Source organism: Meriones unguiculatus, chromosome 8, assembly GCF_030254825.1.
Source record: "Meriones unguiculatus strain TT.TT164.6M chromosome 8, Bangor_MerUng_6.1, whole genome shotgun sequence".
Taxonomy (NCBI): Eukaryota; Metazoa; Chordata; class Mammalia; order Rodentia; family Muridae; genus Meriones; species Meriones unguiculatus.
In genome coordinates this window covers 73,624,066-73,641,057 of record NC_083356.1, presented here as the reverse complement: position 1 = coordinate 73,641,057, position 16,992 = coordinate 73,624,066, and the positions used below count along the sequence as shown (strand labels likewise).

General features: G+C 47.3%; 1 protein-coding gene across 25 annotated transcripts in view; it reads left to right on the top strand.

The window, feature by feature from the left end:
- The window catches only part of Fnbp1 (formin binding protein 1), a 112,222-nt gene that overhangs the window by 20,283 nt on the left and 74,947 nt on the right, over positions 1 to 16,992 (top strand). For all 25 annotated transcript variants that reach the window (XM_060389886.1, XM_021652934.2, XM_060389897.1 and 22 more), the window contains exon 2: positions 14,762 to 14,877. In XM_060389886.1, coding sequence (XP_060245869.1) covers positions 14,762 to 14,877 — 116 coding nt within the window. The remainder of the gene's footprint in view (positions 1 to 14,761; positions 14,878 to 16,992) is intronic.

The window sequence follows — 16,992 nt, the reverse complement described above, 5'->3', positions numbered from 1 at the left end:
CACCAGATCTAATTGATCTGCTAAAACCAACATTTAGTGGCTTCTAGCCTTCTGCTCACACTTGGGAGATGGGAGGTAAGGTAGTGTCTGGGGTCACAGTGTGTCTGGGTTTGACATTTTTATACCTTACTGTCAATGTGCAGAACTATTCGGTTCTGTTTTAAAACCACTGCAGGCAGACGGACCAGACACACCACTGAGTTTGCCTGTGGTACGGGTCCACAAACATTATTGTGCCTTGAGCTGTGGGAATCTTCAGGGAATCATCTTACACAGCTGTTCTCAGATCCTCCAGTGTGAGGCTTCAAGACATTACTGTCATGATTTTCTCTACCCCAGACCCCTCTCTTCCGAATGTCTAATTCTATCAGAGATAACACTGGAAAAAATAAGCAGTAGTTTGATGTTGCTGTGGGGGTATTTTCTTTGGGTGTCTTGTTGTTTTCTCTGTTTTTTCCTTGCTAGGGATCAAACCTAGGACCTCTTGGAGGCTGGGAAGTGTCCTACCCAACCTGCTTATTGCTTTTCTATTTTTTTCAATTGTTATTATTTTTATCTCATGTTTTTGAGGCAAGGACTCATATAGCCCAACCTAGCTTCAAACCTGCTGGATAGCTACAAATTGCCTTGAACTCCTGCCCCTCCTGCCCCCACCTCACAAGTCCTGGGATTATAGATTTGCAGGTCCTCTGCAAGAGTGAGCAGCCTGGGCTCTGAATTGCAGAGCCATCTCCGTAGCTCAACAGGTCCCTTGTCACCGAGCCCGAATATTTAGAGTCCGTGTGTCTGCATTAGGCTTTCCTTTTTCCTCTCTGCTCTAGCAAATGTTGCCCCTTGAGAATGGCAACACAATTGCTTCAAAATTTCTATTTCTGCCACACTTTCTGGCCTGCACCGACATGAAACTAAAAGCCTGGAGAACTGAGCCGTCCCCCTGACCAGTGGGCACAGAGATTAGGGTGCTCTGCCAGCTCAGCCGGGGTGCGGTCCAGCTGGAGCGGCGAGGTCCCTGCACTCCCCCTGAATGCCTTACCAGATTCACAGGAGGTGAATGCTCGAGGAGTTTGAAATGCTGCCATTTTCTTCAAGTGGCAAGCCGCTTTTAGCCCTTCATCCCTGGGCTACAGGAACACCAGGAGAATACAAACTAAGATAGATGCTGCGTGCCAGCTCGGTTACACTCAGTGCAGCTGCCCTCTGTTAGAGAAACCAGCTCAAACTGCGACCAGATAGGCATGGATTTCCACCTGTCTGTAAGAAAGCAATCAGGGCAAGTGGGGAGGTAGCTCATAAGACCTTGCTCCCCTGGCACACAAAACTCCCTGGCTTCCAATCTCTACCACCGTGTGAAAAGGGCATAAGAGATTAAAAAAAAAAAAGAAGAAAGAACACAGGTACCTATTGATTATGTGGCTCAAGGGGACCTTGAACTCTTGATTGTCCTGTACCTCTTGTGTGTGGGGACTACTGGCATGCTGGCCATGCCTGGTTTATGCGGTGCTGAGGACTGACCTCAGGACTTGGTGGCCAGCCAGCTAGGCAGGCCCTCTACCACGTGAACTACATCGCCAGGCCACAAAGCATCTGCGTTTGTTTTTGTTTGTTTGCTTTTACATTTTATCTTGTGTGTGTAGGAGGAGCGTGCATGACCTTTGTGGGTGCCTGTGGAGGTCAGAAGACAGCATGTGGGAACAGCGCTCTCCGACCCCCTGGGTTTTGGGATTAAACTCAGATCATCAGGCGTGGCAGCAGGTCCCTTTACCTGCTGAGCCATCTTGCTGGTCCCCAAAGTACCATTTGGCTGTATTGTTGCTGTACTGTTGGCATGGGAATGGACGCCGGGGACAGAGTCACTCCATCGGGGTGGTTTGTGTCGCACCAGGCCTTGATTCACAGGGCTTCCCCTCTTAGTATTCAGATTGGGAACTTCGCTGAAAACCACAAGCCAGCCTGCCGTGCCGCTCCCTGAATCTCGAGAACAGTGGGGTTTTTTTGTTTTCTGTTTTTCAATCTCTCGAGGTCTTGTGAAAACAGCTCCATGTTTGCGTAGATAAAGTCAGCATTGTGCCCATCCAACCACTTGAAAATCCTGAGGTTTCTTCGGTCTGGCAGGCTAGCCCTTCAGAGATCAAAATGAACAACAAACTAAGCCGGTGGGATAGCTGATTTCCTTCCAGTCAGAGCCAGCCAAGTCTAAATTTATAAGGCAGATTCGGTCTCCAGATGGAGCAGCCGTAGTGATCTGTTTGGAAACTTCACTCAGGGATTTGTGCTAAACAGCAAAGCAAATTACGAAATGGGCCATAAAAAATTATTTATTGAGATGGGGTCTCACTATGTAACCTTGACTGTCGGGAACTACTTTATAGACCAGGCTGGGTTTGAATTTACAGAGATCCACCTGCCTCTGCCTCCTGAGTGCTGTGATTAAAAAGGTGTCTCCAAAACCAGGCAGAGGTAGCACATGCCTTTAATCCAAGCACTTGGGAGGCAGAGGCAGGCAGAGCTCTGGGTTTGAAGCCAGCCTGGTTACATAGTAAGTTCCAGGACAGCCAGAGAAACCCTGTCTCAAGGGGGAAAAAAAAGTATATATGCAAACACTTAGCCAGCACAAGTTCTCTGGCAAGAGATTGGGAAGGCCACTGCTGGAGAGTTTTATTTGGTTAGTTTTTAGGGTTTTTTTTTTTTTTTTTGTAAGGTACTGGGGATTGAACCCACATCCAAAGCAAGCTATCTACCACTGAGTTTTAGCCCAAGGTTTGGAGAATTTAAAAAAAAAAACTTTTGTACATGACTTTGGGAATTAGAATGCTCCTGATGGCATGATTAAATAATAATAATAATAATAATAATAACAATAATAATAAATAAAAATAATAAATAATAATTGTTAGGAAATGTGCAAATGTGGAGGTTACATGCGGGTTCACAGATCACACCACGAGATCGTTCCACGTGGGAGGTTTATTAGGGAAAGGGGGAAGGGGTCGCAGGGAGACGAGGCAGAGAAGGGGGGGCTCCTGTTCTCTTTATAGGGTGATCCAGAGCATGCGCGGGTGGTTCCAGGTGGTCAGCAGGTGGTCTGGGTGTCTTTCCAAATGCCCGATAACCGGTCTGTCAGGCCCCAGGGGCTGCCTGTAGAAGTGCCTGCTTGCTGATCCCAACAATAATAATGCTTGATGATTTACGTGCATGGGTTTGGTGCATGTACATGTGTGTGCGGTGCTGGGGATTGGAACCTTTTCTTTGCCTGTGTTCAGCAAATACTTTACTGCCGAGCTACCTTGCCTGTTTGTTTGTTTGTTTGTTTTGGACACAGGATTTGACATGTAGCCCAGGCTCGGGTAGAGTTTTTTTTTTTTTTTTTTTTTTGGTAGCTCCATGAGAGCAGCACCCTTTCATGTTGACAGTGCCGTCTTCTTGTAGAGCCTCCTCTTCGGGCTCATCTCCCCAGTTCCTGGACTTTATTTTCATAATAGGTCGTGCTTCATGGTACTTCTTCAGGTGCTTTAAAAAAATAAGCCATGACTCAAGTCCATATGGTACTAAGTAGGTGACCCCCCCCAAAGATGTCTGCTGAAGCTTTGGCTCTCTTACAGAAGAGCGAAATAGTGTGGGGGACCCTTCCTGGGCCGAGCCCGAAAGGCCACCAAGCATTTAGTCTGTGTATCAAAAAATCGTACTTGCCTTAGCCTGTTTGGTCTGCTGTCGTCAAAAGCCATAAATTGGGTGACTTGTGAGCACCATTTACTCCTCCCAGTTCTGGAGGCTGCAAAGGTCCAAGGTCAGAGGCCCACAGACATATGGTGTCTAGTAAGCGACCACTTCCTGGCACGCAGATGCACGCAGGGGTTGAAGGGAGCTGTCAGGGGGCTGCTGGTACCCGGCCCCTAATCTGCCTCTGTTCATGTCATGAAGGCTCCTCCTGGACTGGATTGGATTTCAATCATGGATTTGGGCCACATGAAACATTCAGTCTAGAGCAATCATATATAAAATTTCAAATCAAACCATCTAGAATACTTTTTAAAAAGTGTGTGTGTATGGGTGGTCATGCCTATATCACCACACACAAATGTGGAGGTCAAAGGACAACTTGCTGCCCTCAGTTTTCTCCTTCTACCATGTGGGGCCAGGATTCAAACTCAGGTTGTCAGACTCGGTGCCAAGAACCATTACCTGCTGAGCCATCTTTCTGTTCCTACATAAAAACAACAACAAAAAACATTTATTAAAAATGTAACACTCTTAATTACCTTAACATATAAAGAGCTTCTGCAGAACAATACAGTAAGAACAAAGTTTCTGGCAGAAAAATGAGCAGTTATTAAGTACAGCATAGTTACAAAAAGAAATTCCAGACAAAGGTTGAGGCTTCTGAGGAGTTAGATGAAGGAGTTGGGGGCCCAGAGGGGGGGGGTCGTGCACACCTTTAATCCCAGAGGCAGAGGCAGGTGGGTCTCTGAGAGTTTGAGGCCAGCCTGTTCTACAAAGTAAGTTCCAGGCTAGCAAAGACTACATAGTGAAACTCTGTTTACACACACACATACACACACACACACACACACACACACACACACACACACACCTTCAGAGAGATGGGGGGGGAGAGATAGATGGCTGTTTCAGCATAGAGAGAAAACAGTCTGTGCTGGCTGGTTTTACATCAGTATGACACAGGCTAGAGTCATCAGAGAGGGGAACCCCAATTGAGACAACGCCTCCATAAGATCGGGCTGTGGACAAGCCTGTAGGGCATTTTCTTAATTAGTGATTGATGGGGGAGGGCGCAGCCCATTGTGGGTGGTGCCATCCTTGGGCTGGTGGTCCTGGGTTCTATAAGAAAGCAGGCAGAGCAAGCCATGGCTCCTGCCTCCAGGTTCCCGCCCTGCTTGAGTTCCTGCCCTGACTTCCTTCGATGATGCACAGTGGGGTGGAAGGGTGAGCTGAACAAACCCTTTCCTCCGCAGTTGCTTTGGCTGTGAGGTTTCATCACAGCGATAGTGGCCCTGACTAAAACACAGCCTGTGTTGCTGATTGTTACCTTTTATATGCTTGTAATTTCCATGAACATTTGATTGACAGGGAGCTAAATTATCTACACTATTGGCTTCTAGACAATAGTGATCCTGAACTTTATTTTTCCCTCCTTTTTTCCTTTCTTCTTTTAAAGATTTTTTATTTATTTGTCCTTTTTCCTTGACAGGGTCTCACTGCAGCCCAGGCTCAATTCAAACCTATGGTGATCCACTATGCCCAACTACTCCTGGATTTATTTTTAATTTTTTTTTCTTTCTGTAAGTGTGAAAGCTTGTATGCAGTCGATAAATAATCCATATATGGGCATTACTTGGTGCCATTTTCTGAAGAACGACTTAGATTTTTTTTTTTATGGGGATGAAATAGGAAGTGTATCAATCAAAGAAAAAGTCATAGTTCAATACTTTGTGACAGGCTCTTGCAATTGATGTCAGTGATTCTTTCCACAATGTTTTATCTTCATTTTCATAACTAGTTGGCAGAGGTTCAGGTAGTCCTTATGTTTCTCTTATCTTGAAGATTTTCCCATCAACCTCATTACAGATAAGCTCATAAATATTTACAGACTTAAGTATTTCTGGTGTATTGCAAAGCAATGTATGAAAATATGTCTGTGTATAGAATCCTTTTCACAAGCCAGACCCCTGTGAGGCCAGTGCTTGTGAGGCAGAAGCAAGCAGACCTCTGTGAGTCTGAGGCCAGCCTAGTCTAAAGAGACTTTTTCCCCTCAAAACAAACACACCTTTTAATATTGTTTATTTACTTATTTATTTGTTTTGGTTTTTTGGGACAGGGTTTCCCTGTGTAGTCTTGATTGTCCTGGACTCACTTTGTAGACCAGGCTGTCCTTGATCTCACAAAGATCTGCCTGCCTCTGCCTCCCCAAGTGCTGGGATTAAAGGTGTGTGCCACCACTGCCCAGCTTTTTTATTATTATTATGTTTATTTATTGTGTGTATATACGCATACAAGCTCATGTATGTGTGTTTGCATGGCCCACAATTAGGTTCCCTGAAGTTTGTGATTTTGTAAGCACCCCGATGTTAAGACGTCTTCCTTAGTCGCTCTCAAACTTCTTTTATGAGACAGACGATCTCAGCAAAGCTGGAACTTGTTAATGACTGTGGCTGGCCAAGAGATCCACCCGTCTCTTCCTCTCAGGCGCCAGGCTTCCGAGCGAGGCTTCTGATACGGGTTGTGCTAACTCGGGTCCTCGTATCTGTGAGGCACCACTTGGCCCCTGGAGCCCTCTCCCCAGTCCCTTGCTTCCTTTTACGCCTATGCAAGTATGCGCCCCTGTACGTGCACGTGGGAGCCCTCAGGTGTCAGGAGAGGGTGTCGGGGCCTGTGGAGTTACAGGCAGTTGTGAGCTGCCACATAGTGCTGGAAACTGGACTCCAGTCCTCTGAAGAAGCGGAAAATGCTCCTACAGGGGAGCCGTCTCTCCAGCCTACTGTGGGCTCTTCGTTCGTTTTCTTTTGAGAGGAGGGCTCAGGCATCCCAGCTTGCTCTCAAGGTTGCCTTGTAAAAGAGTGACCTTGAACTCCGTTCTTCCAGCCTCCGCCTCCCTAGTGCTGAGATGATTACGGGGTGCAATACCTGGCTCAGATTCTTAATTGTCTGAGGGCTTCATTCACATGCGAGCCTCCCTCATTAGCGTGGTGTAAGCTGTGATGCAATGCAGGCTTCAGTGCGTTTGTAGGTAGCAGAACGTTTGCACGTTTGTTGGGCTAGCTGGACCAGTGGCTTTTCTTTCTCAGGACACCACTCTCCCTCAGAGACAAGCTCTTTTGTGTGTGGCAGCCATTTTCTCACTGAATGAGGAGCAACTGGTAGTATTTGTTGCAAATTATAACATTCTGGCTTCCATGTAAAAAAAAGAAAATTAGAATTTGAGGAAATCTGTATTTCCACTGTGAGCCTCACAGCTTCCAAATGTTTAAATACCCAGAAAAGAGGAGACAGAAAATAATGAGACAAAAGCAATTTAAATTTTTTTTTTTTTTTTATGGTGGAGAAACTTTGATGTCGAGATTTAAAAGGTCTACATGTACCAAGGGGAGAAAAGTATTTCCTAAGTGAAAAATCTAGTGCAGTTGCTGTCATATATATAAAACACTGACCAAAAGCAACTTGGGAAAGAAAGTGTTTATTCGGCTTCTAGGTTCTAGCCTATCATTGAGGGAAGACAGGGAAGGAACCTGCAGGCAGGAACTGTGGCAGACCTTGCTGACTTACTCAGCTGCCCTTCTTATGCAGGCCAGGCCCTCCTGCCTCGGGAGAGCACTGCCTCCCTAGTGGGGCAGGCCGGCCCTCCTATGTCACTTAGTAATTTAAGTTAAAAGCCCCACAAACAGGCCCTTAGGCCAGTTTGATGGAGGTGACTCCTCAGTTGGAGCCTCCCTGTCCTTCCCTGGGGTGTCACAGCTGAGGCTAACTGTGACACCAGAGAATAACACACAGCCATGCACACACAGGTCAAAGTACCGTTTGCAATGTAAATTGGACTGGTGGGTTTCACTGTAGCTGTCCAAGATCGTTTGCTGTGATGGCTGCAAATACTATGTGGCCCCTGGTCTTTGAGAAGCTACTGGTGTGGTAGCCAAGGAGGAGATCCAGTTATCTGCTAAGGCCACTGAACTACTCTTCTTAGGGCTGAGGATGTGGGTCAAAGTAGAGTGAGTGCCCAGTACGCCAAGGCCATAGTCTACCCACAGCATGCCCCGCCCCCCCCACGCCGCCTCCACCCCTGGGGCAAGGGGGCGGGGCAGCGGCAGTGGAAAGGGCAGGCGGGGGCGGGGTTTTTGCTGCCTGAGTAGTGTCACCTAGTCAGGAATGGCTGAGGACTGGAACAGAGAAGCAGCCTGCCTTCTGTGAAGCCACTCTTCCCACTAGTGAGTTTTGTTCAGAAAACTCCAGTTCTTGAGCAGAAAAATAACGCTGTTTGCATAAACATGCGAAGTACTTGTGATTGCTGCATAAGCGAATCAATAGATTTTTAAGGATCTCTTTAATCTCACATAAAATAAATATTAATAAATACAATCCACTTAAAGGCTTCTTGCTTGGGGTACATTTTAAGAGGGCAAAGGGCTCGCATGCCACTCTGTGCATATGAGAGCCAGAGGGCATCTTGTGGGGGTCAGTTCTCTTCCACCGCGTGGGTCCTGGAGAGCAAACTCAGGCTTGGAGGTGAGTGCCTTTATCTCCTGAGCCAGCACAGTTTGTTTTGAGACATGGTTGGCCTTTGATGCATGGTGATCTTTCTGTTGTGGCCTGTCAGGTGCTGGGTGGCAGGCTGAGCCACCCGGCCACACGTTAGGAAGGAATACATTCTTGATAACATCTCCATCCTTACTGGACCCTGGGATAAATTTTTTTCTAAGGACCGTTTATACTGTTTGCTCACAAAGGAGTCCTTTTGAGGTCTGGAATTTCTTCCCATTAAATTTTCCACATTCTAGTCAAGAGTGTAAGTGGGCCGATTGGTTTTTCATCTGTTTTGAATTTTCCTCTGGCTGCCTTGTCCTGTGATAGTAGCAGCAGGGTGTGGTCCCTTCAGGGATGCCTTAATATCGCCTACGGAGGACGATGCTTGGAGGCTGCAGGCACTCTTTCACTCTTTACTCTTGAGGATCTTCTGTCCTGTTTGAGTCCTGGGCTTTGAGGGAGGGCTTTTTAGTACAGTTTGCAAAAAATGGTATTGGTAACTGATTATTTAAAGAAAAAAACCATTGTGAGGTCTAGGGTGTAGCTCAGCTAACAGACTGCCTGCTAGCATGCACAAAGCCCTGGGTTTGATTGCTGGTGCCAGCTTGGTTATGTATGCCTGCAATTCCATTGTGTGGGAGGTAGAGGCAGGCAGATCAGAAGTTCAGGGTCATCTTGGCTACATGGGGAGTTTGAGGCCAGCCTGGGCTACATAATACCCTGTCTCAAAACTAAAGCCAAAAAAACAAAAACAAAAAAATACCACATTATTGGTCAGTGAAATTTAAGGGGGACTCAGTTCCTTGCGGATGGGGTTTCTTTTTGCTTGTTTGTTTGCAAGAACTTTGGGATTTCTACCCTTTCTGCAGAGAATGGCAGGCAGATTGTCGATAGGACAAGGTGAAATCCAAGAGCAGAAGCGAGAGCTTTCAGAGGTGATGGCGCTGTAGAGAGAACTCAAGGGGAAGAGGGGAGGGAAGAGGTTTCTTTTTTTTCAGTGATGAGGCTGGAATCTTGAGCATCACTTTCTACCACTGAGCTGCAGTCCCAGCTCCTAATATATGTTAATATCAGTATATGGGTATAAAGATACATAGATAGATAGATAGATAGATAGATAGATAGATAGATAGATAGATAGGAGAGAGAAAGAGAGAGAGGAATATGATATATTGGAGGTGTGTGTGTGTGTGTAGTAAGCCCCAGGGATCCCTTTGGTCTCCACCTATCCGTGCCTTGGGCACTGTGACATGGATGTTATAGGTCAGACTTGGGTATTCATACTTTCAAGGCAATTATGTTACCCACAGAACCATCACCCAGCTCTTATTTATAAGCAAATCTGATCGATTTGAAACTAGATCAAGAAAGGATCCCTGACCGGCAGAGTGCTTTGGAGAACTCTTAGCAAGTGCTGCTCATTAATACCATCACTTGAGTTGTTTGTGTATTTGCTTTCTCCAGCTGTTTACAGAGAGCTGCCGCCTTGTTTACCCTGCTCATTTGCTCAACAAGCCTCCTCTGTAGAGATACCATAAATAAATAACCTTCTGAGCACTGGCTCTTAAACTGGAATCTGGGAGGGCTGTGGGATAGAGTGAGGACTAAAAAGAGCTGAGAATTTTAAGTCTTTGTCCCTTGTTTTTTATGACAACATTTTAAAAGATTGCTGGTAAGGATGGATTTTAAAAACCAAAACGAAAAAAAACAAAACAAAACAGGGGTTGTCTTCAGTGAGAGTCATTTTAGAGGCAGAAGACTCCAGTGTCCTAAATTGATGCTAATTTGTTCTGTGCACCTGCCTGGAAGCAAGACAAAGGCAGTTCAGCTAGATATGGAGACTGTAATCCGTTCATCTCAGCAGTAACTGTCAGCTTGACACAGTGTCACCTGGGAAGAGAGTCTCAGTTGAGGGAATGCCCCCGACAAGATTGGCTGGTGGGCATGATTATGGATGCTTGTCTTGATGGTTGGCAGAGTTAGAAGGGTCTGGCCCACTGTGGGTAGCACCATTCCCTAGGCAGGTGGTTCCAGACCGTATAAGAAAGCTAGCCAAACATGAGTCTCTGAGAAAGCTGGCAAGCAGCATTCCTCCTTGGTTTTGTTTCAAGTTCCTCCTTGAATTCCTGCCTTGACTTCCTTCAGTGATAGGTTATGACCTGGAGTGCCAGCTGAATCCTACACTTTCTCTAGTCCGCTACCTCTGGTCAGGGTGTTTTAGCACAGCAACAGGAAGGAAATGAGGACACATGACTCTGAGAGACTCAAGGTTGATACAAAAAGCGAGCTGAAAACACAGCTCAGCTCCAGCGTTCAACAATGCTGTGCTGTGTTTGAAAAGGTTGATTCACACACAAGGAATCAGAAGACAAGAGGAAGCTTTTAGAAGGGGTGACTGTGTATTTGTGGGGTAGATGGTGGGGATGATTGGTCGCATGGGTTACACTTACCTTCAGACTCTTTAGGTTATATACGTTAAGTGTGTGTAGCTTTTGTTGTTGAGCGTCTCACTATATTGCCCCTGTTGGCCTTGAACTCCTGGGTTCATGTGGTCCTCCTGTCTCAGCTCTAAAGATGTATAGCCTCTTTAAAAAGAAAATTTTATTGTTTGTTTATTTATTTATTTTGGGGTAGGTGGGGTTGAGACGCAGTTTCGTTGTGTAGTCTTGGCTGTCCTGGAACTATAGGCCAGGCTGGCCTTGAACTCACAGAGATGCACCTACCTCTGCCTCCCGAGTGCTGGGATCAAAGGCTTATGCCACCATGCCTGTAGAAGATTTTATTTTTCATTATTATTTATATGTGTATGTTCAGGAGTATGGGGTTGGGCGCGTAAGTACAGTGCCTGTGGAGGTCAGAAGCCTCAGATCCCCTGGAGTTGAAGTTACACGGGGCAAAGTGGATGCTGAGAGTCCTTAACCACTGGGCCATCTCAGAGATGGCACTTATTTGGACCAGGCTGTTTTCAAATTTGCTCTGTAGCCGAGGACAACCTTAAGCTTCTGATCCTCCTGCCTCCGCTTTCTGAGTGCCGCGGTTGCAAGCGTGTGCTGCCACACACAAGTTTGTCCGGGGCCAGAGGTAGAACCCTAGGGCTTCATGTGCACAAGACAAGCACTCCACAAACTGAGCCCAGCCCCAAGGCTGGAAGGAACAGCTGCAGTGTGTCATTTATGCATTCACTCCCTACCTTGCCTGTCTTAGTGAAATGAGGCCAGGATCTGGGCACACTAGGCACCCGGGCAGAGCCGTTGGCCGGTGTCACTGAAGTCCTGTGGCTGGCCAGAGCCTCGCCCCCTCTGAGGTTCCCTCTGAGGCAGCAGCACGCCTCCCATCTGACCTGGCTCAGGACGCTTCCTGGGATGCTCTAATGCATTCCCTGGCTCCTTTCCACCGCCCTGGCTCTCTCCCACAGCTCTCAGGCTCCACTTCCTGGGCCGGTCCTCCCTGCTGCTCCTGTGTAGTGCTGCCCGCCCTCTGGCACTCCGATCTGTGGCTGGCGCTTCAGACCCGTCCATTCCCTGACATCCTGTGAGCTCAGTCCATCTGTGCTTACAGGCTCTGCTAGGCACACCAAACCCTCGATTCGCATGGCCAAGCTGCACTGAGTCTTCCTCCCTGTGTGGACTGTTACTTTACGCACAGGAAGCAGAACCAAGTCCCTCCCCTTTGCTCTAGTCTCCCTCAGAGTCTGCAGCCGACCTGTCAGTAGCATTTGCCAAGTGTCTCCAAAATGGCTTCCTCTGGCTCTCGTTTTCAGACTCCCAGGATAGTCTCCTGGCCTCAATGGCTTCCTCCGGCTCTCATTTTCAGACTCCAGGATAGTCTCCTGGCTCCTATCTCCCGTGACTCCATACAGATCTGTGGTCCTGCAAGAGCAGAGTGTGCCTCCTAGAGAGTCCAAGCCCCTTCAGCGTGCATCGAAGGCCTTGGACGATCTGACCCTCCACTGTCTCCAGTTTCATCACCTCTGCCATGCCCTGCTGCCCTCCCACCCTCACCTGCCCGGGCTGTCTTTACAGCTGTGCATCAGTGGCTGGCACACCTACCTGCCTTGCTCTTCAAAGCAGAAACACCCAGCTGCCGTACAGGTGTGGTCTAATTCTGCTCAGTTTTGGTTCCCTAGGTCCAACCAGTTTGTGGCACATAGTATATAGCAAAGTCCATATTGAGATATTTTTGCTCATTTGAAAAAGCCAAATTTCTTACCCAGGGTCCTCTTTGCTTAGCTTCTTTGGGTGTATAGATTTTAGTATGTTTCTTCTATATTCTATGTCTAATATCCACTTATAAGTGAGTATATACTATGTATGTCTTTCTACTTCTGGGATACCTCACTCAAGATGATACTTTCTAGTTCCCACCCTTTGCCTGCAAATTTCATGATTTCCTGTTATTTTAATTGTTGAGTAATATTCCATTTTGTAAATGTACCACAATTTCTGCATCTATTCATCAGTTGAGGGACATCTGGGTTGTTTCCAGCTTCTGGCTATTATGAATAAAGCTGCTATGAACATGGTTGAGCAAATGTCTTTGTTGTGTACTTGAGCATCTTTTGGATGTATGCCTAGAAGGGTATAGCTGGATCTTGAGGTAGTGCTATTCCTAATTGTCTGAGAAAGCACCAGATTGATTTCCAGAGTGCTTGTACACGTTTGCACTCCCTCCAGTAATGGAGGAGGGCTCCCCTTTCTCCACATCCCTTCCAGCAGATGATCAATCCTCATTCAGAAGGCAAACAGGATGGACATCGGAAGAGGGAGAAAACAGGGAACAACAGGACAGGAGCCTACCACAGAGGGTCTCTGAAAGACTCTGCCCAGCAGGGTATCAAAGCAGAGGCTAAGACTCATAGTCAAACATTGGGTAGAATGCAGGGAATCTTATGAAAGAAGAGGGAGATAGAAAGACCTGGAGGGGACAGAAACTCCACAAGGAGAGCAACAGAGCCAAAATATCTGGGCCCAGGGGTCTTTTCTGAGACTGATAGTCTAACCAAGGACCATGCATGGAGATAACCTAGAACCCCTGCACAGCTATAGCCCATGGCAGCTCAGTCTCCAAGTGGGTACCCCAGTAATGGGAACAGAGACTGTCTCTGACATGAACTCAGTGGCTGGCTCTTTGATCACCTCCCAGGGGCGGGGGGGGGGGGGGGAAGGGGCAGCCTCAGAGGAAGACAATGCAGCCAGCTCTGTTGAGACCTGATAGATTAGGGTCAGATGGAAGGGGAGGAGGACCTCCCCTATCAGTGGACTCGGGGCAGGGCATGGTAGGAGAAGAGGGAAGAAAGGTGAGATTGGGAGGGGAGGAGAGAGGGGGCCACAGCTGGGATACAAAATGAACAAATTATAATTAAAAAATTAATTAGTTTAAAAAAGAAAAAGCCATATTTCATAACTCTTTCCCTACCTCTTCCTTTCTCCAAAGTCAAGCAGCTGGTTCTTTCTTAAAAAAAGGGGGTGGGGGTGGGGGATGTGGTGGTGCACAGCTTTAATCCCAGAATCTCTGAGGCAGAGGCAGGTGGATCTCTGTGAGTTCCAGGTCAGCCAGGGCTATAGAGTGAGACCCTGTCTCAACACAAAGGAGGGTGGGTGCTGTAGAGATGGCTCAGTGGTTAAGAGCACTGTCTGCTCTTCCAAATGGACCCAGGTTCAGTTCCCAGCAGCCACATGGCAGCTCACAACTGTCTGTAACTCCAGTTCCAAGGGATCTGACATCTTTACTCCAATGTACATAAAATAAAATTTAAAAAATAATAATAAAAAAAATAAGGAGAGGGCATGGCTCAGCAGTCAAAAGCACTAGCTACTTTTTCAAAGGACCAGAGTTCAATTCCTAGCCCCATATAACCGTTCATTACTGCCTGTACCTCCAGATCCAGGGATCGGGACCTTCTGGTTTGCATGGTACCAGGCACACACATGGTGTAGTCACACACACAGGCAAAGCACCCGTGTACATAAAGCAAATATAAGAAATTCTTTTTTATTTTATTGTGTATGTGTGTGCACTTGTATGTGAAGGTAGGGAGTCTAGAAGGCTCTCTGATCCCCAGGAGCTAGAGTCACACCTGTGGGCTGTCTCCTGTGGGTGCTGGGAAACAAACTCCGGCCCTCTGCAAGAGCAGCAGTTGCCCTCTCTGCTCTAGAGTGTGTGTGTGTGTGTGTGTGTGTGTGTGTGTGTGTGTGTGTGTATGTGTTTCACCTGTCAGGTTTTGGCATCTGAGACCTTTTCCTTTGTAATGGAACATTAATTATATATAGAAGTCATGTGTCTGAAAGGAAGAGAGAGCAGGGGGTGAACGGGTCACAGAGTCTAACTGTGGACCATGCTCAAACCAAATTTGGTAATGTTGATGTAAAGCTCTCAACAGAAAAGCCCCGAGTGTCATGGAAAATGTTCGAGCCACTCTCCTGGACCGGTGGATGATGGAGAGGGCTGTTCCCTGGAACTGGTAGCCATAGAAAGAGACAATAAACTTCCCCTTCTCTCTCTTTTCAAACAGGATCAGTTTGACAACTTAGAAAAACACACTCAGTGGGGAATCGATATTCTTGAGAAATACATCAAGTTTGTGAAGGAGAGGACTGAGATTGAGCTCAACTATGCCAAGCAACTCAGGTAAGGCGGCCCACAAAGATGGCTGTGGTGCTGTGTTTCATTTCTCTTCTCAGTAAATTTTTTCTTTACATGTATTTATTTGTAGGGCAGGGGAGTGTGTGCCAGGCTGTGTGTGGAAGTCTGAATGCAACCCAAGGAGTTGGTTTTCGCTCCTTCCATGGTGTGGGTCCTAGGGATTGAACTCTTATCATCAGGCTTCATGGCAAACCTCCCCCCCATCTCACCAGCCAGAAGCAACAGATACAAGCATGATTTCTATTCTCATTTCACTGTGTGTGTGTGAGAGAGATCTTTTCTTGTAATGTCATTGGAAATAGCTGTTTTTAATATAGAAAATTAATATTTATAAGACAACATTTTAAAAACGTACTTCTTTTTGTTTGTTCAGTTTTTCTGTTTGAGACAAGGTCTCGTGTAACCTAGGCTAGCCTTGAACTCACTCTTAGAGGAGGCTGGCCCTTAGCTCCTGGCTCTCCTCCCTCTACCTCCTGAATGCTGAGATTATAGGTGTTGTGTGCCACCACTCTGGACTCAAGTCCCTCCCTGCCTTTAGGTGCTGTGTTTTGGTGTGTTTTCATTTCCTGTACTGTATTCTGGTTCATTTTGCAGTGCTTCCTATTGAAGCCAGGGTCTGACTCCCACCCTCACGCCATCCTACCCCTCACCCCCATCACCCTGTCCTCTGCACCTGGCCTCCTGTGTATAGAGAGGCACACGGATCCCACGTGGAGGGCCCTGGACTAGCCCGCACTCCCCGGGATCTGTGGAGCCTGCTGAGTCTCCTGTGGATGTGGGCCTTTGCTATGATCCTTGGCTATGATCCTTGGCTCCACATTGGTTGAGAGGTTCGCCCGCACTGTGGTCTGCACACTGCACTGCAACGTGCTTTCATTGCTGTTTAACGTTGTGCCGTGTGGGTTTTCACAGCTCCTCTCTTCTGTCACTCAGCAAGCCCTGGTTCCCACCCGCGCTGGCGTGACCGGCAACTGGTGTGTGCTACTTTGTGGGTTGTTCTGTCTTCCACCCATCTCAACCCCTTTTCTTCTTCCCTTTCAAGCCCCTAACACCGATAGGAGAGAAAAAAGGATAGAGAGGAAAGAGGGAGATGCTATCTTTAGAGTACTTCCTGCTGATTAGGGCCATTGTGCTCCTTGGGGCAAGTTGATCTTCAGAGTCAGAATAATTTCCTCTTCCTCCTCCTCGCCCCCCTCCTCCTCCCTCCTCCTCCCCTTACCCCCCATTCCCCCTCTGCTAGAGTGCTAGGTAAATCGTAGTCCTTTACTATGAAGCAGCTCCACATCCCCACACCTGAGACTAAAATGAAAACATAAGCCCAGAGCGGTGGTCCATGCCTGTAATCCCAGCAGAGGTCAAAGGCTGGTTGTGAGTTCAAGGCCAGCCTGGTCTACAAAGTGACTTCAGGACAGCCAGGGCTACTCAAAAAAAAAAAAAGAAAGAAAGAAAGAACAGAAAAAAGATGTATTTAAAGAAACCAAAATTCTCCCTGCATGCTGGTCCCTTTTTTTTTTTTTCTTTTAAGTTTTACTTATTTATTTACTGTATGTGTGGAGGAGGTAGACATGCCACTGCTAGCATCATGTGAGGTCAAAGGCTGCCTTCAGTGAGTGGGCTCTCCCCACCATGTCAGTTTCCAGTTTGCAGGCTTGGCACCTTTACTCTGAGCCATGTCACCAGCGCAGCACCCAGGCCCTGGTGCGTATCTGAGCCCTTCTCTTTCCTCACTGTGGGATCAGGGCCGTGATCACAGAGTGAACCTCTGCCTGGCTGTAGAAGTACCTGAGCCGGTTAGTGTTTGCACACCTTCACTCTCCAGCAGTGTGAGTGGTCCTGTTGTAGAGCAGATTTTAGGATCCTGGAGGCTCCCACAGGCCAGTCCCAGCTGCTTGTCCCCAACACACCAGTTAGAGAGACAAGTCGGAGTCAAACACAGGGAAAGATTTACTCATTGAGGCCTCCAAGGCCGTCTGTGGGTCCCGGAGGGTTGTTTCAACGGAAAGCAGGAGTGTGCTGGGCTAAGCAGGCCTGGCCCGCCACTGCGCCGCCCGTGTCTGAGCTCCAGTGTGCCCTGCAGTGGGAGGATGAGTTGTCAGATGT